The sequence below is a fragment of the Artibeus jamaicensis genome, unplaced genomic scaffold (assembly GCF_021234435.1).
Source record: "Artibeus jamaicensis isolate MK-2021 breed Jamaican fruit bat unplaced genomic scaffold, CSHL_Jam_final scaffold_847, whole genome shotgun sequence".
Lineage (NCBI taxonomy): Eukaryota > Metazoa > Chordata > Mammalia > Chiroptera > Phyllostomidae > Artibeus > Artibeus jamaicensis.
Genome location: NW_026522057.1, coordinates 2,702,687 through 2,721,413, shown reverse-complemented (window position 1 = coordinate 2,721,413; position 18,727 = coordinate 2,702,687). Strand labels below are relative to the sequence as shown.

Genomic DNA, 18,727 nt, shown 5'->3' with positions numbered 1-18,727 from the left:
TGCTACCCCCACTCCAACCACTCAGCATAGAGACCGAGGACCTAAGCGAGCCTGAGTTTCAGAGCACCCGTGTCCCTGGCAACCCAGACCCTGGCCTGGAGATCTCTCTGACAGACGTCTGCCAGCTCAGAGGAGAGGCGCATGATGCCCTCCATAGCCTCATCCAGGTGAGGGTGGAAGAGACGTGGAGTCCTGCCTGTGTGGGGGTTAATGTCTTCTCCTGGCTCGGGGGTGTGTGGGGTCTATCATAGGGTAGGGGATTGTTCTGAGAGGTGGCTGACATTATAGCCTCCTTCCAACTCCAAAACAGGAGAAGTTCCTGGAGGTCAGTGGTCTCCACTTCCGCACAGTGCCCTCCAATCCCCACTACTTCTTCTACTGCCCTCCATCCAGCAGGCGAGAGGTGAGTGGCCTTCTTTACCTTTCTCCTGCCCCGGCCTGGAGCCCCAGAGGTTCCACTTGGCCCACCTGGATTTTCTTGACTCTGGTTCCCTCAGGTCTGGATATGGCTCTTGTCCTGCCTTGGATCCAGTTGTGTGTCTTTTTCTTGTCCAGGATGAGGGCCCCCGGGACACAGTAGACAGAAAAGTCAGTGACCTGGAGTTTTCAGAGGCTGAGTTCCTGGGAGAAGAAGGTTTGTGGGCAAGTGGCTGGAGGTGGGGAAGGGTGGTTCAAGCCAGGACTCAGGGTCCTCCACTGCCAGCCTCTCCAGTTGAGCAGGAGACATGCATCTCTAGGAGACACATCTGCCTGCTGTGTGGTCACTGAGAGTGACCCAGAGCTGGAGGTGGAATACCGCGAGAGCCGTGAACCGGACCAGGAGCCTGCTGGGCTAGACTCCGCCTCGCTGTCAGATGCAGACACCGTGAACCCTGATGAAGACTCCTTCAGTATCCTGGGGGGCGACTCACCCACTGGGCCTGAGAGCTTCGTGCACGACCTGCCTCCGCTCTTCCTGCACCTCACCTGCTCCGTGCGGTTGCGTGGGCAGCACAGCTCAGTGCCCGTGTGCAGCCTGCCCACCTGCCTGGGTGAGTTGGGGGTGCCCAGCGGAGAGCAGCAGGCGCTGGTGCAGCCTGCCCACCTGCCTGGGTGAGTTGGGGGTGCCCAGCAGAGAGCAGCAGGCGCTGGTGCAGCCTGCCCACCTGCCTGGGTGAGTTGGGGGTGCCCAGCGGAGAGCAGCAGGCGCTGGTGCAGCCTGCCTGCCTCTTGCAGGATGTCTTTGGGTACAACTCTTTAACTCTGAGAACTTGGGATCTGGGCTTGTCCCACAGCTCCCGGCAGCATTTAACTTCCCCCCTCTCCCAGGCCAGGTGCTTTCCAGTCTGGAGGGCCCCTTGATCGGGGGCCGAGTGCCCCTGCGGGACCTCAGTGTCACTTTGGATGTCTTTGTGCTGACCTTACCACTAGAAGTGGAGCTTCCCCCGACCTCAGACCCTCAGCACCACCGGTGAGGAAGCAAGTTTGGTGGGGGGGGACCTGGGGCCTTGTGAGGGTAGGGGAGCCATTAAGGAATCTAGGAGTACTTCAGGGCCAAGGACATCTGAAATACTCCAAGAAAGTAATGCTGAGGAAGTCTTGGGAGGAGATTAGTTCCTGACCTTTGACCTTTGCTCCTTGCCCTGTTCAGGTCCACATCTGAGAGCAGTGCTTCATTCCCACGATCTCCAGGGCAACCATCATCTTTAAGGTCAGATGATGGCCTGGGGCCCCCACTGCCACCCCCAGAAGAAGACAGGTATTTCCTTTTCTCTCAGAGTTCCTTGCTTCTTCTCAGTTTTATTTTCTGGAAACCATTGTCTACACCTTTCTTCCAATCAGGCACCCGGGACTATCCAGTTTGGCCACACCCCACAGATTGGCTATTGAGACCACCATGAGTGAGGTGAGGGCCTTCCCTCCCCTGACCTAAGTCACAGCCCCTGGACACTAACTGATACCTTTTCCACCATATCAGTGGGGTGAGGCACCCCCTTTATTGTGGGATCGAAGTGAGGCCTCCCTCGATCTGTGAGGCAGAGTAGCTTATAGAATCTGCTAGTCCGGTCAGCACTGGCGGTGCCCTTGGCCACTTCCTGGATTCCCCTCTGACTGTAGATCCGCTGGTTGCTGGAGGATGAGATGGTGGGGGCACTTCGGAGAGGGGGCGTCCCCCAGAGCCCTGCCCTGCACCGTGCTGCCGCCCACATCCATAGCTCTCCCGGACGCTCCACCTGTCTTCGCCAGACTGTGCCGCTGAGTTTTGTGTTTGGGCCGGAGCGTTCCCTCACACAGTTCAAGGAGGTACGCTGCCCGCAGAACGCTGCCCGCAGAACACTGCCCGCAGAACACTGCCTGGTCACTTCGCACCCACTCTGCCCTGGCCTCCAGAGACGGAGTCGGAAGTCCCTCTCTTGCTTTGAGTCCCTCCAGTTACCTTCCTGCCCACCTCCTCACCTGTCTGCGCCTCACCCCACGCCTGGCAGCCCAGGTGGGGAGAGACCCAGCTCCCGGCCTTGATACTGGCCCACTGAACCTTCGGTGGGTCACTGCCCCTTTTCTACTGCAGCAGTGGAGGCGCTAGTGCCCGCTTCACAAGGTAGTTGTGAGCGTCTGATGAGGACGTGTGGGGTGCCGAGGATAGGGGGCTTCCATGTCTAAATCGGGGCCTTGCCTCCCACTCCTCAGGAGTTCCGTCGCCTCCACCTGCCCGGCCGTGTGCTTCTGGAGGACCCTGACAGTGGCTTCTTCTTTGTGGCAGCTGGCCAACAGCCAGGTGGGTCCCCCAGGGTACCCTCTTCAGTGGCCTGGGCTTGGCACAACCACGAGGATAAGGCTGAAGGCATCGAAGGGGAGGTGAGTTTTTCTGGGCTGACCTGGGAATGGCAGGGGTGGTGATGGGGTGTGTGGGGCCTCTACTCAGTCCTGACTTCCTGTCCTCAGGCTCTGACAGCCAGTCCCCGAGGGCCTGGCTCCCCAGAGGATTCTGAGGGCCCCTCCCTCATCAGTCTGCCCAGCCTGCCACAGGGAGGTAAGAGAGGACTTGGGCAGCAAAGTCTGGGGCCAGCACCCAGAATGTGTACGTCCCTGGACCTGCTTCCCTTTCTGGAAGGCAGTCCTAATTAGGACTGAGAGAGGCTCTGGGCATTTGCTTCCCTTCTGTTCCCAGGGAGCCAGCCTGGGCCCGGCCAAGGACTGAGCCTCGTGTCCAGTCAGGGCAGTGTGGACTCAGACCACCTAGGTAAGCTGTGGCAGCAGGTGAAGGACTCTAGCTGGTGGGCAGTGGACTTAGGGCCACACAGCGAAAAATCTGGGCTGGGGGCATGGGAAGGGACTAACTGGAGGGGCCCATTAAGCCTGATATACTTTGGAGACTCAGATGAGCTCAAAGGTTGGGTTACAACTTCAGCACATTTGACACAGGTTATGATGGTGGCAGCAGTGGCTCTGACAGTGAGGGTCCCAGTGAGACCCTGGGTGAGAAGAGCCCCTTCACATTGCGGACCCTGCCTGGTCCAGCACATCCACAGCCTTCACTCACAAGCGTCCTTGGGCCATGCCTCCCAGACTTCTGGCTCATCGTCCGGATACTGCAGGATCGTGTGGAAGTGTACGCACATGCACGGTGAGTGGAGCCAGGCCCCCACCCTGACTCTGATGTTAGCTTCCTTTCCCTGGTCCCACAGCTTCTCCCTTGAATGTTGTTCAAGGGTTTGGTAGGGGTCTGACTTTTATTCTAAGGTTGAGGGCACCTGACCTCTTCCCACAGATAGCAGCAAATCATGTCACTTCGGCATCTGGTTAAATACTGCTCTAATCATAGGGTGGGGTGGGGCTGAGAAAAAGGAAGGCCGTCATCCTAACAATACAGAAGGTCTGAGAGTAAAGCATAGGTGAGCCGCATGATAGACGCCTCAGTGTGGTACCATATGGAGGCTGGCGAGGCAGGCACGGAGCCCAGGCTTCCAGAATGGCTGCTGAGAATTCCGTCCTTCCGTTTCTCCTCTTGTCCACTTCCGTTTGTTCAGCCCTACTTCCTTTTCATGGTTCCTCTTGGTCCCAGCTCCCATGACCCTCCCTTCACAGTTTCCTCCCTGCAATTCTGTGTCTGATCCATCGCTCCTTCCCAGGAGCCTGACTCGGGAAGATGGAGGGCCAGGAGCCGAGTGTCGCCACCTGCAGCAGCTCCTAGTGAGGCGAGTTGGGGAGATCTGCAGGGAGGTCAACCAGGTAAGGGCAGCCAGCGGCAGGGCTCTCCAGGCGGGATCACAGCTCAGATGAGGAAGGAGTCTCCAGGACCTTGACTTTCAGAGGCTATTGATCCCTCTTTGACCCCCAGTTATTGAGATACTCTTACTCCCCAGACTCGCCACAAACTAGGGAACTGTCCCTAACTCACCCCAGTTCTGTGGGTGCCTCTCGTACCCTCCCGGGTACTGTGAGGTGTGGAGATGTTCCCGCTCACTGCTCTGTACCAGTATTAGGGATAAAATGGTGAGCGAGAGGGAAACCTTGACTCGGGAGCATGTGTCAGGTGGAGGAGACAGACAATGAATGAGTCACACAGATTATTTTCATTACAGTTATGAAGACTTCTACAGTGGAAAAGTAGAGATGGCTCTGAGAGCATACAGTAGGGTCTGACCATCTGCAGCATCAGGGAAAGCTGCTTAGAAATGACTTTTAAGCTGAGACCTGAAGGATGGCAAACACATTCTAGCAAAGAGAAGGGACGTGTTTTCCCAGCTGGGGTCCAGTGCTTGGGCCCTGAGCCCGGTGACTGTCAGACACCGTCTCTGACCCCCCCAGTGATTACTGATGTGATGTTTTTGCCCCCCGACCTCCCCCCCACCCCCCAGTGATAATGGGCATTCTCCGTGGCCTGTGATTACCTTGCACCGCCGCTGCCCATTTACAAGGGGACATTCCAGCTCCCTGACGTCCTGCCCCTTCCCCCAGCGGCTGCTCCTTCAGGACCTTCACGACAGTCATGTGTGCAATTCTCTTCTGGTGGCCGAGAGTGAAGAAGATCTGTGGCGCAGCGAGACCCCCTTCCACTCACGTCAGCGGGCAGCACTGCCCAGCGATGGTGAGGTTCCACCCAGGAGCCTTCCTTTCCCTTATCGAAGACTTTGGTGAGAAGCTGAGGGTGGGATCACTGGGTCACTGGCGCCAAGTAACACTGGGAGAGCAGGAAGGAAAGGACTCAGGGATCACCGGATTCGGCCATTTCAAGTTCATCAGTGACTTCAGTGGGAGTATTTTCACTGTAGAGAGATGGGAATGCAAACTGGAGGAAGTTGGAAGTGAAAGGGTGTTACGTGGCGCGGAGAGTACCCGCCGTATTTGGCTGTGTGTGGCGCATGCCCACGTTTTGTGCATGTTACACACGGGATCATTATACCTATGGTATGTAATCATTATACTCATGTATAATGTGCACCCTTTTTTTCCCCTCAAAAATTTGGGCACATTATACATGGCAAAATGGGGTATTCTTTCAAGAGGCTTGGCAGTGAAGGGAGAGACCAGATAGGGTTGGCAGGACCTAGAGGAAATGGGGGTCAGGGCAGCAGTTTTGAAGTGGAGGCTTGAGGACATTTGTGTCCCACAGCAGAAGAGCCATGAAGTTCCACAGCAGAGGAGAGGTTGGAGAATGCTAGACGGGTCACTGGAGGGGCGCCAGCTGCGACCGGTCTTCCTAAGGGTTTGGCCCGGCCTTGTTTCCCAAAGTGACCGTCTTTCTTCTGCAGGGAAATAGGGCCAAGAAATGGGGGATAGTGAGGGGGCAAGTAGGCCAGTTGACAGCTGAGAGAAGACCAGAGGAGCAGAGCCTGAGGCCTGGTAGGAGGATTTGCCGTCTGATTGGCTGTCCCTCCATACCAGGCAGACACAGGACCCCTTTGGTATTGGTTAGGAAACATGGTAATCTGCTTGGAGTGGTAATTGACATCTCCACGCTTCTGCTTCCTTCTCTTACTCCTGATGACCTCTCACCCCAACTCACAGAGCAGCGATTTTAAAACATACAGTACCTGACTGTTTAGTTGGGGCACTGACCTCTTTTCCTTTGGATTGTCCAAAAAAAAAGGGACAACAGCCAACACAGTAGCCGTCCAGTGTGAATGAATCAAAGTGATATAGGTATCACTTTTTTTGTCAGATCAGAAAATACATTTTTTTGGTGCGCCACAGAATTTTAGTAATTAATTTACATGTGCCAAGAGTTGAAAAAGGTTGAAAATCGCTGTCATAGAGGAAAACCAACTCATGCCATTTCTTTTCAGTTCTCCCTTCTGGTTTAAAAGTAAAATCAGACCACTTATATTTAACATTCTCAGTGAGTCTGAAGACTAACGTTCCTGACAGCTCTGGAGAGCTCCTCTCTCAGCACATCCTGGAGTGTATTTCATATCAAAGCAGAATTCCTGCAATTAGTGGGCTTCCCAGGAACGTTAGTCATCTTCTGCAAACGAGCTGGACAGCCCGGTACTTGCACTTCCCAGTGACTTCCAGCAGCCCGAGATGTTGGAGCAGCAGAAACCAGGCAGAGCTTCCTCTTTTTAAGTCTTCACGTGGCTTTGCTGGAGCCCTTAGCAACCAGCATTCCATTCCAGACGCTGCAGCCCCGTGGGTTTCCTAAGCACTTCTCACATCTCACAGTAGCTTCTCTAGGAAACCAAATTGCCACCATTGGGCCGCTGGAAGGTGCCATGTCAACCTGGGAACCCAGAAAGGCCCTGACAAGGCACTGGACTGTGTCTGTGTGCCCTCGCATACTGCCACGCCACCCTTTGGGGTCTTTGGGGTAGTTTTCCTCCAGAGCATGGGACACAGTCTTCCCCACTCTGCAGCAGGTCTGTATAAGCAGTCATACTTTTTTGTTTTAAGGAGTTATTGTTGCAACTCCCAAAGAGTACACAGATGGGGTGTATATTATATTATGACATATATTTTGACAGGGTCAGGGTGTTGTGGCATTATCTTCAGGATTTTCTCATGCTTTGCCTTTCCTGATACATCTTACTTTCTCCTCCACATCTCCCCAGGATAGTTCTGAAAACCTTTGTGCTGCGACCTGTCTTCCTAAGAGGATGGTCCTTTCTTATTACCCAAAATGACCATCTTTCCCCTGCAGGGTAATAGGGCCTAGGACGCAGGACAGTGAGGATGAGGAGATCAGTTTACAGGTGAGAAGTGTGTGAGGACAGAGGGCTGTGTCCCATTTCTGATCCGAGTCTGCCTTCCCCACATCAGATTATGCTGCTGATGAGAGCTGTGCACCTCGAGGGTACCTGGCAGCCACAATGCAGTTTGTTCCCGGCCATTTCTCCTGTGACGTTGTATGGGAAACTGTGATTCGGGTCCATTCACGCCTCAAAATGGGGCCCAGCATGGGGGTCTCTCGTGGTGTGTGATGGCAGGAGAGGGCAGGGGGAGTGCGGTGGGGGCTCTGGAGCAGGGAGAGTCCTGAGCCCCTGTTCCTCCCACAGCCATCCAGGCCCTGCGCTCTGTGCTCAATGCCTTCTCCGTGGTGAACCGGAAGAATATGTTTGTTTATCAGGAGCGAGCAACAAAGGCCGTGTATTATCTTCGGTATGTGTGCCCTGGGAAGACAGGGTAAAGCATGGGTCGTGGATGGCATAGGAAGGAGGTGTGTCCAAAGACCTTGCCACTCTTTCCCAGGCTCCTGGAGACGACCTGCAGTGAGCGGCCGTGGGAAGGCGATGCTCTGCCCCCATCCCTAGCTCTGTCCCGGAGCCAGGAGCCCATCTCCTCTGAGGAATCCTCGGCATGTATTCCCTCCACTCCCCGATGCCCCGTGCGCCCTCAGGCCTTGCTCCCTAGAGCAGGCCCTGACCAGAGTTTTCCTGCAGGGTCCTCGTTCTCCCCTCGACTTGGCTTCCAGCCGCAGTGCAGATACTGCTCGCCCTGTGGGCCAAGTGGACAGGCACATCCGGCTGCTGGTGCATGGCGTGGGGCAGGCAGGTAAGGACTGCAAGGAGAGGGTAGGAGAGTGACCAGATGAGGTTCCAGAAGTGTCCAGGACTTTTCTCAAAGCCTTCCCACTCCAGCTCACGCTATGCTCGGGGCTTCCCTCAAGCAGGAGCCATGCAGGTATGACAGACTGCTGTGATACTTAGGTGTAGGACCTGCAGTTGATTGAAATGCAGCTAGGGGAAGCGGGGTCATTAAAGCTGACACCCAGGTATCTTTCCTGGGTGACTGTGTGTGAGATGGTGGCCCATTGGCTGGATGCCAGGGGTGGGTGGGGGTGAAGATGATGGGCTCGATTTGAGACACGTTGAGCCTGAGGTGTCTGTTAGGCAGATGGATTTTCCAGCTAACATTTATGGTTCAATTAATGTGTGCTGGGTCTTGGGCTAAGATGGTTATATATGAGGTAGGTGCTATTAGTCTCATTTTATGGCTAAGGGCACTGAGGCTTTGAGAGGTAAAGCTCACTTGTCCACAGTGAGTGGCTTGGCAGAACCAGCCCCTAGTGCTGGCTGTCTGTATATATGGGAGAATGTTCAAGTCTGGGGTTTAACGGCTGGTTTGGGATAGCTGGATCCTCAGCCAGTGTCTCCACCTTACCTCCATGGCTGCGTCAAGGTCCTGAGATCACAGATGAGCTGGTGCGGGTCCTGCGTCGGCGCCTGGATGAGGCCACTCTGGACGTCATCACAGTCATGCTTGTTCGGAACTGCAAGCTGACACCAGCCGATGTGGAGGTCAGCTCCCTCCCAGACTCCAGCATCCTCCATGGTGCAGTTGCAGATGCAGGACAGCCTTGGCAGGAACCTCTTCATCCAGCTCTGACTCCCCTTCCACTCTCTGCAGTTCATCCAGCCCCCTGGAAGTCTCCCCTCAGAGGTGCTGCATCTGGCCTTGCCCTCCGCCTGCCGGCCCTGGCTTCCTGCCCTGGCCTGGTACCTGCGGCAAAACCTGCTCATTTTCCTGCACTCTCCCAAGTACACAGACAGCAATGGCCGGAACCACTTCCAGGTGAGGTTTCACCCGCCTCCTTCCACACCCACATGCACTTAGTCCCCGCCCCCCAACACACACAGCCTTAGGTGTGTTTTATACGGATTCCCCATGCATACCTTTGCCCATGGACCCTTCCCCCACATACACCTTTGTTATCTCCCTGTGTCTTCCCGTGCTCCCCATTCTCCAGACACCCATTCCCTGATGGCTTTTGTCCACTAGCCTCATCTTAGTTCTCGGTGGCTGTTCTCTCCCCAGCATCCACTCCCACCACAGGGCAGCCTCCCCGACTTGGACATTTACTTGTATAACAAGCCTGGTGGACAGGGCACTGGGGGCAAAGGTACAGTGTGGGCAGTACCAGGTGTGGGAAAGCCCTCTCCCATCTCTTGGCTGAAAGGGCCTTTCCCAGCCTTGCCTCTAAGGTGGGTGCGGGGGAGGAAAGGGGATCTGGAAGTTCCAGACCTGAGTTTTCCTGTGGATTTCTACCCAGGAGTTGCCTGCATCACTCTAGCCTTTGTGGACGAGGGAGGGGCCCCCATCTCACTGGCATCATGGCCCCCCTCTTCTCCGGGGCCTCCAGATGTACTGCAAGAGGAGGAGTTTGAGCAGTTGACCCAGATCACTCGCTGCCCGGTCGTGCCAGACAGCTCTTCAGGTGGGGCCGCTTTGTTAGAGGAGTGTTCGCATGCTATAGGATGCTTTTGGAACTGGGGGCACTCTCAGGTGACCCCCATTCTTTCCTCCAGCTCACAGTGTGGCCCCACGGCTTCGACTGGATGTGTGGGAAAAAGGTCACATCAGCATCGTACAGCTAGAGGAGAGGCTCCGAGCAGCGGCTCGCCAGGCCCTGGCCGATGCCGTCATGGAGCTGCAGCTACTGCCAGCCTCCCTGTGCACGGAGGACATGTCCCCAGGTATGTCGGGGCCAGAGAATGTCACAGATCCAGGCAAGATGGTGTTTGAGGTGTGGGATCTGGGAATATGTCACAAAGGCTCCATCTGGGACGCACATTCATAGCTGTCCTTTGCCTTCCCCGCATCAGCAAGTCATGAGCAGAAATGTGCCCAGGCTTAGAGTCACCCGCATGGAATGAAAAATTCCAGGAATTCACACCTGCAGCCACGCACTGTCAATCACAGACACTGCTACTGTCACTCACTGACCAGTAGAGGAAGCCTCGAGGCATTGTCATACCAGTCTTGGGCTAGGTGTGGGGAATTGATGGTTAGTGACAGACATGTGTATTGTTTGATGTCTACAGGAAGTCTCAGGAGTGGGTCATTGGAAACCAAGAGCCCTGCAGGCCGAGCTAGCACCTTTCCCCCTGGGCCTGCCCCTGAGGAGCCTGTGACTCCCCCCAGCAAAGCTGGCCGGCGTAGCTTCTGGGATATGCTGGTAATGGGAGAATGGGAGGAAGTGGTGAAGTTGGCATCTACTTTCTTGCTGCCTCCTAGTTCCGCCTACACTCCCCTGCAGGCCTTGCCTCAGAGCCCCTATTATATATATAAAACTACTGTTCCTTGGGTAGGAGTTTGCAGAATATGGCAAGTTCTCACTGATGGAAAGAGAGCCTCAGCTTGTTAAGTGCCTTCACTTCTGTTTTCCTCACTGTATCCTCAGACCTGTAAGATGAGCAGGGCTTTTACCAGTGAGGCAGTTGGGGCTCAGGAAAGTTGAGTAGCCTGCCCAGGGCTGCTTAGTCAGTCTGCAGTAAAGCCAGGCCTGAACCTGGGCCTCCAGATCCTCTAGGCTCCTGTTACCGTTCCCTGATATGTCCACCCTCCATCCTGTTCCCCTTCCCAATAGCCCCTCTTCATTCACTGCATTGCCTTCAGAGTAAAACAGAATCTGGGGACTTGGGTTCCCCCAAAACAACTGATGACATTGTCCTGGATCGGCCAGAAGATACTCGGGGCCGAAGGCGTCACAAAACTGAAAATGTTCGGACTCCAGGTGGAACTGAGCGGGCATCGGACCCAGAATCTGGAGCCAAGAGACAAAGGTGCACATGTGTGTTGTGCAGGGCAGGGTGTGGTGTGAAATCACAGGCGGGGCTTGGGTGTAGGTAAACACATACGAGTCAGGAATCAGTGTGTGCTGCTTACTCCTGCTGTCTTCAGACGCCGGACCACACAGCTAGAAGAGGGCGAGGTGGGGACCCTGCAGCCTGTGTTCGCTCATGTTACTCAGCGCTGGATGGAGTTCATGGTTCAGATTGGTGAGATCCCCCACCTCCACTCCCACCCTCAGCCCGGTCCCCACCCTGCAGCTCCAGCAGGACTTCTTTGCTCTGGGTCCAGGTTGCGCCTCAGTGTCCAGGAGCTCCACCTGCATGGTGTCCCGGTTCCTCCTGCCATCCATCTTGTCTGAGTTCACCACTCTGGTCACCTCGATGGCTGGAGACACCAGCGTTCGTGTCTTTGAGCAGCATTTGTGAGTGTGGGGTCCCACAGAGGCTGAGTCCGGTGGGGGCTTAGGCTCAGGAAGGTGATGGTCAGGGCATGAGACCAAGCAGTCTGCTTTCTCTGCATCCCTCCCTCCTACTAGGAGTTCAGGGCCAGACGTCTTCAGTCCTCGTTCTCTTGGACAACTGGGCCCAACACCCCGCCCAGCAGCTGAGCGGCATCTGCTGCTTCTGGGAAGGAACTTCTTGCAGTGGAGGCGACCAACCCAGCAGGGTGAGAGCATGGACTAGGGGAGGGTGAGTTTAGAGTGACCAAAGGGGTGGTTTCTGACCTTGTGGACGACAGGACAGGGTGGAGGGGTCTCTGTCTCCAGACCCCTATTAAGACTCCCCCATCCCCACACTGTAGCTGCCAAAGCCTTGCAGCGCTTCGAGCCAGGGGGCGATGGGAGCTCAGGGCGGAACGCTCCCCGGCAGAGGTTCTTGCTCCTGGAGATCGTGGATAAGAAGGTAGATATGGGGTCAGGGGCTGGGTGGGAGAAGAGGTTCTGTGACCTCACTGACCCTGACCCCTGACTTCCAGCTACTGCTGCTGACTTACAACTGGGCTCCAGACCTGGGGGCAGCCTTGGGCCGAGCGCTGGTCCGCCTCGTGCAGTGGCAGAATGCACGTGCCCATCTCATCTTCTGCCTCCTCAGCCAGAAGCTTGGACTTTTCCATCATTATGGCCAGTTGGACTTCCCAGTGCGGGATGAAAAGGTACCTGCTGCTCGGGCTCCCTCCTCTAGTTCTGGCTCCTGAGGGTTTTGTGTAAGGAAGTACCAGCTCAGAAGTGGTCAGGGGATAGACTGAGGGCAGAGGTGGTGCAGAGAGAGAGTCCGAGAGGGGAAGCCATGGGACAGGAGAGAAGAAGGTCTGAGGACAAAGGCCACGCACCCATTGTGAGGCTCCATCTTTTCAGGAGCCAAACCCATTCCTGCTGCCCACAGTGGACGCAGAGACCCTCATCCGGAGTGCAAGTCCCCCTCTGAGCCGGGAGCAAGGCCGGCTCACCGGGTCCTCTCGGGGTGGGGGTTCCCTTCCCCTGGACACGTTCCCCTTCGATGAGGCCCTGAGGGACATCACAGCTGCTCGCCCCAGTGCCTCACTCGGCTCTGTGCCCAGACCCCCCGATCCCGTCACCTACCATGGACAACAGTTTCTGGAGATCAAGATGACAGAGCGCAGAGGTGAGAGCACCGGGCCCGACCATGGGCAGAGGCAATCTGTGGAGTCTGGGAGGGAGGCACATGGCAGGTCCTGGGGGCCACTACTAATGTTCCCAACCCCCCCAGAGCTGGAGCGCCAAATGAAGATGGAGAACCTGTTTGTAACCTGGCAGCAGCGGTCCACCCCAGCCAGCATGCCCGTCAGCGTGAGTAGCCCGAACCCACATCCTCCAGGGGCATCCTGTACCCTTCCCTGACCACTGCTCTCACGCTCACTGCCCCATTTCCCCAGGCTGGGGAGCTGGAGACCCTGAAGCAGTCATCCCGCCTAGTACATTACTGTGCAACAGCCCTGCTCTTCGACCCTGCTGCCTGGCTGCATGGGCCCCCAGAGACCTGTGGGCCTCCTGAGGGGCAGGTGAGGCCCGAGACTCCCGGTTTCCTCCCTGGGACCTGTTTACCCCGCAGTGACCTCCATCCCTCCACTCTCAGTAGGGTAGCTAACAGTAGGCAGACTCTCCCTTAATTTCTGCTCCCACAGCGGCGCCATCGCCCTGAGCCAGGACCTGGGAGCCGAGAGGCCCCCTCAAGCTGTGAAGCCTTGGATGTGCCTCCACCGGGCACCCGTGAGGAGCCTTGGCTGAAGGAGCTGAGCCTGGCTTTCCTGCAGCAGTACATGCAGTATCTGCAGAGCATGGGCTTTGTGCTGGTACCACTGCGGCCCCCCTCGCCCGCCCGCAGGTGAGCGCATCTCCTCCTTGCCTCCTGCACTGCAGGTGAGGCCCACTCACCTTCCTGTCTTCACATGGGTTCCGTGAGAACAGCTCAGGCCTGTACATGTGCACCCTCTAGGCCAGCACACGTACATGAGGTCCTTGGAAATTTCCATGCAGCCCTCCTCACCCATGTCCTGTAGATGTCACACATCTCAGGGAACTCACAGAACTGTGTACATTCTCACAGAGCTCATGTGAGAATGTACACAGTAAACCCATACATTTACATGCACATGGAGCTGACCTCTCCTGAGGTTTACGTGGTCCTGATCCAGGAAGCCCTTGACTCACCGAGGCCAGCTGTCTTTCGCACCAAGATCCCCAGCCCTGGGCCTGCTCGCCTCACTCTCCTCCAGCCTGTTCTTGGTCTCGTTCATCCACTGGCCGCTGGTGACAGGTTGGAGTCTTGGGAAGTAGGCAGCCCCTCTGTCACCACTTTGCATCTCCCAGAGCTCAGGAACAAGTCCACAGCCACCTCTCCTCCTTTATCGAGTCTCAGATCCCCATTGCTGTGGCCCTGCTCTGTGTTCTTCTCAACACCTGAGCCTCTGGATTCTGTGTGTTCCAGCCCCTTGCCAGAGGCTCACGGGACGGTGTCTGTTCATGTCACACAATTACTTTCATGCCTCTGGATTTCTGAGTTTCTTTTCCACCTCCTCTCTATCTTTAGTTTGATGCCCTTTCAAGGTAGTAAATGCCATTATATTTCCTTCATCAAGATACCACCTTGGACCAGAAAGCCAGTTCCCCCTTAGTGTTTTGTGACCAGCTCTCCACCTCCTGGGCGGCCTGTGTCTCTGGGCCCCCACCCCTTGTTTCTCAGCGACCACCCAAGGTAGTTGCTCAGCTTGCTGCCCTTGGCTGGCTTCAGCTTCTCTGAGAGAAGCCCCTGGGGCCGGGGGGTGTTCGCTTACTTTGTATTTATTTATTAGAAATCTGAATTCCTTTTTAAAACAAAAGATGTGCTAGGTTAAAAAATGTTTCTAGAGCAAAATTTAAGTCAGGCTTTCCTTTGTTACCAGTTGCCAATCACTAGTTAGGTCTTGTCCTTATTTCCTTAAGGATTAAATGGGACATTTCTTTTCACTAGAGGCTTAGACACCCGCCCCCAGCCCCCGCAAGAGTTCTGGTTCGTGCCTCCTAAGTAGGAGGACTGGGTCCCACTGGCCCTTCCTGTATTACCCTGTTCCCAGCACTTTCCCTGCTGTCCTTCCCCTTTGCCTCTGAGCTGAGAAAGGAAGAACAGGAGGCCTGTGGAATGCTGAAGGTACCACTCCCCCGGCACGAGAGCAGCCCCTTTCCCTCGGAGGGGAAGGTGCTTAACTAGGTGTCAAACTCAGGTCTCCCTGAGTTTTCCTCTTAAAATCTTAGACATGCAGCACCGCCCCCCACCCACACTGCCCCCAGGAAGCAGACGTCTCCACTCATGTGCATGTCTCCCTATGTCCTCAGCAGCCTCTCTGGCCCTGACCGCCTCCTCTCACTGGTAGAGAAGGGCCTGGTCTCCACCTCTGAACTGAGCGCTGCCCATACTTCCCCTTAAAGCAGCAGTTGCTGTGGAGGGAGCCCTGCCCCGAAGTCTAGACTGGACTCCAGTCCCAGCCTTGCCACTTACTCACGTGGTGCCCCGAGCAGGTCCTTCCCTTTCCGGGCCCAGCTGTGCTCCTACCAAACAGTTCCACATAAAACGGTTGTGGGTCTGATGACCATAGTCGTCCTCCTCACTGACTGGCTGTGTCTTGTCTCTTCACTTTCTGCAGCGCCAGCCGGTTGCGGGCCATGGCGTTCCTTGGGACAGAGGGTCGGGGCTCCTTCTCCTGCCCTAAGACCAAGGCTGATGGGAGCCCCAAGGTAACACGTCATCTTGTACCTTCCCTGCCTGAAAATCAGTGATGCCCCAGATACCAGTGTTACTAAGTCTGAATTATTTCCCAAGGCCAGAGGTCAGGGACCCTGCATATGATGCCTGAGGTTGTTGATTGTAGCCTGACTCCATTAAAGTCATCAGCCCAAGAGCTTCCCTGCTGATCTGAAGCCAGTGAACCCTCAGCCCTTGCCTCTGAACCTGTCTCTTTTCCCTTCTCCAGAGCACTGGCTCTCCAGTCACCACCTACCACTTGCAGCGGGCACTGCCCGGGGGCATCATCCTCATGGAGCTGGCTTTCCAGGTGAGCAGGAGGAGCACTGAGTGCGGGGAGCCTGGCCCCCTGTCTCTCGCCCTCCTGACCTCGTGCTCACCCTCTCTCCAGGGCTGTTACTTCTGTGTTAAACAGTTCGCCCTGGAGTGTTCCCGCATCCCCATGGGGCAGGCCGTCAACTCGCAGGTACGCGGTGGGGCTGGGGGTGTGGGGTCTAGGCCCAGTCAGTGCGTCCCCAGTGTGCGGCAGCCAGTAAGAGCGATGCATGGGCAGTCTTGCCCAGTGATGATCCGGTGCTGTGGGCTGGCCAGGCAAGGGTCATTCTGGCGACTGGACCATCCACCAGTGTCACTCTGCAGGTGGTCCAGAGCTATGTTCAGCTGTAGCAAGAGGGCAGAAGGCAGTCCAGGACAGGGGCTGGTCTGGCCACGATCATCCTGGCATTGACAGCCTGGTGCAGAGCCAGCCCATAACCACAGCTGGTTAGACAGAGCAGACATTCGAGCATGGCAGGGAATCTGACACATGGGTGGGCCGGTGCCCTGGGCAGTCCTAGCCCAGTCTGCAGCTGGGGGTATTCTGGCATGGCCAGTGCAGTCACTGACCTTGGCCTGTGGGCCACAGTGCCCACCCACACAGCATACCCGTCACTCAGTTGTTATTCATGCAGGGCTCCTGAAAACCCTGTGAGGGCCACATGCTAAGACAAGTGAAAGATCCTAGTGGCCAGAACCGAAGCCCTCTGCGTGTGACTTAGTTCAGCTCCGTCAGGTTGCTCCGCACATCATGCGAGGGCCCGTGCCTTCCTTGGGCCTCGCATTTAGTTTCTGAGAGATCAGGATTCTCATGGGCCCCATCTGCCACCCCCCAGCATAAACAGCATTGCCTCCTCTCCATACCTGGACAGCTTGTATCCAGCCCACAGATGATTGCCTTTGACTTGGGCATGGATACCTGGTCTGGTCATCACAGGATAATGTAACTCGGAAAAGCTTAGTGGCTATGTGCAGGGACCTCCTTGAGCCTCAAGTGTTCAGAAGGGAGCGATGAACCGGCAAGAGCTCTTTCACACTTGGCCGTAGTGTTGGCAGGAAGGACCCACCCCCACTACTCTCCAGCCTCCTGAAGTCCCTGTGGCTCCCCTGCCCCGATTGCCATCTGGCCTGGCTCTCTGCTTCCACTTACCTAATCTCTAACGCTACTTAGATTCCTAAATTGCTTTATTATCGTTGTTTGTTTATTATGTGCTTAGTATATCCACTAAGTGAAGGGGAGTTTTAGTCCTGCACGGATCAGGCAGCAGGGTCATAGAGGTTCACTAATTCTCCCCAGGGCACAGAGCTGGGGGGGAGGCAGTACTGGCTCTCTGATGCTGAGGCTCATTCTTGATTGTGGTGTTTTTCCCAATGCCTCTAACTTTACGAAGACCTTTACTTTATCTCCAAGATAGGTGAGGAAACTGAAGCAGGCAGATCGTGACTTACCCAAGATCTAAGCAGCTACTCTGACTCCTAGGCTGTTGCTCTTCTACGTTCATTTCCTTTCCTAGTAATTCCTCTGCCCAGGGTGCCCAGGGAAGTGCCCGTGTAGGTTCTGCCGTTCTGGCCCCAGAGAGCCAGCTGTTAACTCACTTTCAGTGATGGCGATTCCCACCAAAGGAAGCATCAGCTCCATGTCTCTGCCCACTTTCCTTCCTTCCTTCATTCACGGATCAATCAGAGGAGGCCCACCCTAGCCTAGCCTTGCCTTGGCAGGATATCCCAGACAGAGCTTACTAATGAGACATTAGCCGGGCTTGGGGTCAGGGAGAGCAGCATTCCAGGTGAAGGGAGCAGGTACGAAAGAGTAGGGTCTATGTGTTGAACCTGGGAAGAGCCAGTAGTTTGATGGGAAAATATGTCTGGAGAGATGGGAAGGGGCCAGCAAAAACTTTCCGATAGTCAGTAATCACACACCTGGCCTACCCTAACCACCTGTTTAAAATGGCGACCACTTCACTTTTTGATTTTCCACGACACCTTCTTCCAACGTACTGTGTACTCAGGACCTCTGTCTAATGTTTACTGTCTCACCTCCCTGCTGCTCAAATCAAGCTCCTCAAGGGCGAGGGCTTGTTTCCCAGTGTATTCGCAGCCCCTACAGTCGTACCCAGTGGACACTCAAAAAGCATTTGTGCATCAGTGAGTCTGTGCCAGACTTCAGCGGACTCGGGTACAGAGTAAAAAAGACCGGTCTCTCAGAATGGTTGGTTCCGTGTAAACAGAGTTACATACGGTATAAAAAAGAGCATATTGTGAGGAGGGCTTCCCAGAGCTGCTCTGGTGGCCGGCCCGCAGCCACAGGGTGCATCTGGAGCTGTCTTTTCCCGCACGAGGGGAGGGAGACGGGAGTGTGCTGGGCAGCCCATGCTGCTGTTTCCTGACCCCGGCCCTGCTGCCTCCCCAGCTGTCCATGCTGTTCACCGAGGAGTGCGACAAGGTGCGGGACCTGATGCACGTGCACTCGTTCAGCTACGACTTCCACCTGCGCCTGGTGCACCAGCACGTGCTGGGGGGCCACCTGGTGCTTCGGCATGGCTACCACCTCACCACCTTTCTGCGACACTTCCTGGCCCACCACCCCGATGGGCCCCACTTCGGTCGCAATCACATTTACCAAGGTCAGTGCCCAAGGGCAAGCCAGTAAACCTGAAAAGAACACAGGCCCCAAGGTGTGGGCTGGTGGGACCACCTCCTAGGGCCAGACCTCATCTTCCTGTCCCACGTCGTTAATTGTCTCACATCTCTTGGACCGTGTCTCACAGCTCTGTCTTAACTTCTTCAGTTTATTTCATACCAAAGTTTAGACCCTGTGTCATGTACCCCCCCCCCGTCTGTCCTGACCCACTTTGTCCCATCCTAATTTCCCACAGGGCCTTAGGGGCTCCCCCGAAAGGCAGGGCCAGTCCGCCTGTTGGTCAGAGCCTTAGGGACCCTTAACCCTCCGAGCCACCCTGTTGGTGTGTCTATCCCAGGCTCACCGTCTCCTCCAATTTGCCCCATAGGGACCCTGGAGCTGCCCACACCACTCATTGCTGCACATCAGCTGTACAACTACGTGGCCGACCACGCCAGCTCCTACCACATGAAGCCCCTAAGGATGGCCCGGCCAGGGGGCCCAGAACACAATGAATATGCCCTGGTGTCGGCGTGGCACAGGTGAGGAGGGCCATACCAGCTTGTTT

The 18,727-nt window shown here is 55.8% G+C and overlaps 1 protein-coding gene across 3 annotated transcripts in view; it reads left to right on the top strand.

The window, feature by feature from the left end:
• Nucleotides 1-18,727, top strand: part of SZT2 (SZT2 subunit of KICSTOR complex) — a 51,479-nt gene that overhangs the window by 29,364 nt on the left and 3,388 nt on the right. For all 3 annotated transcript variants that reach the window (XM_037149278.2, XM_053660303.1, XM_053660304.1), the window contains 39 exons: nucleotides 26-167; nucleotides 311-403; nucleotides 556-634; nucleotides 738-1,031; nucleotides 1,309-1,450; nucleotides 1,631-1,738; nucleotides 1,822-1,885; nucleotides 2,098-2,283; nucleotides 2,668-2,835; nucleotides 2,923-3,010; nucleotides 3,149-3,220; nucleotides 3,403-3,604; nucleotides 4,110-4,209; nucleotides 4,939-5,068; nucleotides 7,237-7,389; nucleotides 7,473-7,575; nucleotides 7,666-7,771; nucleotides 7,857-7,968; nucleotides 8,596-8,714; nucleotides 8,824-8,988; nucleotides 9,232-9,316; nucleotides 9,467-9,631; nucleotides 9,723-9,890; nucleotides 10,239-10,372; nucleotides 10,813-10,979; nucleotides 11,098-11,195; nucleotides 11,278-11,410; nucleotides 11,525-11,655; nucleotides 11,791-11,891; nucleotides 11,965-12,141; nucleotides 12,344-12,611; nucleotides 12,717-12,796; nucleotides 12,883-13,008; nucleotides 13,132-13,331; nucleotides 15,127-15,217; nucleotides 15,454-15,534; nucleotides 15,616-15,690; nucleotides 17,950-18,163; nucleotides 18,548-18,701. In XM_037149278.2, the coding sequence (XP_037005173.2) occupies nucleotides 26-167; nucleotides 311-403; nucleotides 556-634; nucleotides 738-1,031; nucleotides 1,309-1,450; nucleotides 1,631-1,738; nucleotides 1,822-1,885; nucleotides 2,098-2,283; nucleotides 2,668-2,835; nucleotides 2,923-3,010; nucleotides 3,149-3,220; nucleotides 3,403-3,604; nucleotides 4,110-4,209; nucleotides 4,939-5,068; nucleotides 7,237-7,389; nucleotides 7,473-7,575; nucleotides 7,666-7,771; nucleotides 7,857-7,968; nucleotides 8,596-8,714; nucleotides 8,824-8,988; nucleotides 9,232-9,316; nucleotides 9,467-9,631; nucleotides 9,723-9,890; nucleotides 10,239-10,372; nucleotides 10,813-10,979; nucleotides 11,098-11,195; nucleotides 11,278-11,410; nucleotides 11,525-11,655; nucleotides 11,791-11,891; nucleotides 11,965-12,141; nucleotides 12,344-12,611; nucleotides 12,717-12,796; nucleotides 12,883-13,008; nucleotides 13,132-13,331; nucleotides 15,127-15,217; nucleotides 15,454-15,534; nucleotides 15,616-15,690; nucleotides 17,950-18,163; nucleotides 18,548-18,701 (5,274 nt within the window). The remainder of the gene's footprint in view (nucleotides 1-25; nucleotides 168-310; nucleotides 404-555; nucleotides 635-737; nucleotides 1,032-1,308; nucleotides 1,451-1,630; nucleotides 1,739-1,821; nucleotides 1,886-2,097; nucleotides 2,284-2,667; nucleotides 2,836-2,922; nucleotides 3,011-3,148; nucleotides 3,221-3,402; nucleotides 3,605-4,109; nucleotides 4,210-4,938; nucleotides 5,069-7,236; nucleotides 7,390-7,472; nucleotides 7,576-7,665; nucleotides 7,772-7,856; nucleotides 7,969-8,595; nucleotides 8,715-8,823; nucleotides 8,989-9,231; nucleotides 9,317-9,466; nucleotides 9,632-9,722; nucleotides 9,891-10,238; nucleotides 10,373-10,812; nucleotides 10,980-11,097; nucleotides 11,196-11,277; nucleotides 11,411-11,524; nucleotides 11,656-11,790; nucleotides 11,892-11,964; nucleotides 12,142-12,343; nucleotides 12,612-12,716; nucleotides 12,797-12,882; nucleotides 13,009-13,131; nucleotides 13,332-15,126; nucleotides 15,218-15,453; nucleotides 15,535-15,615; nucleotides 15,691-17,949; nucleotides 18,164-18,547; nucleotides 18,702-18,727) is intronic.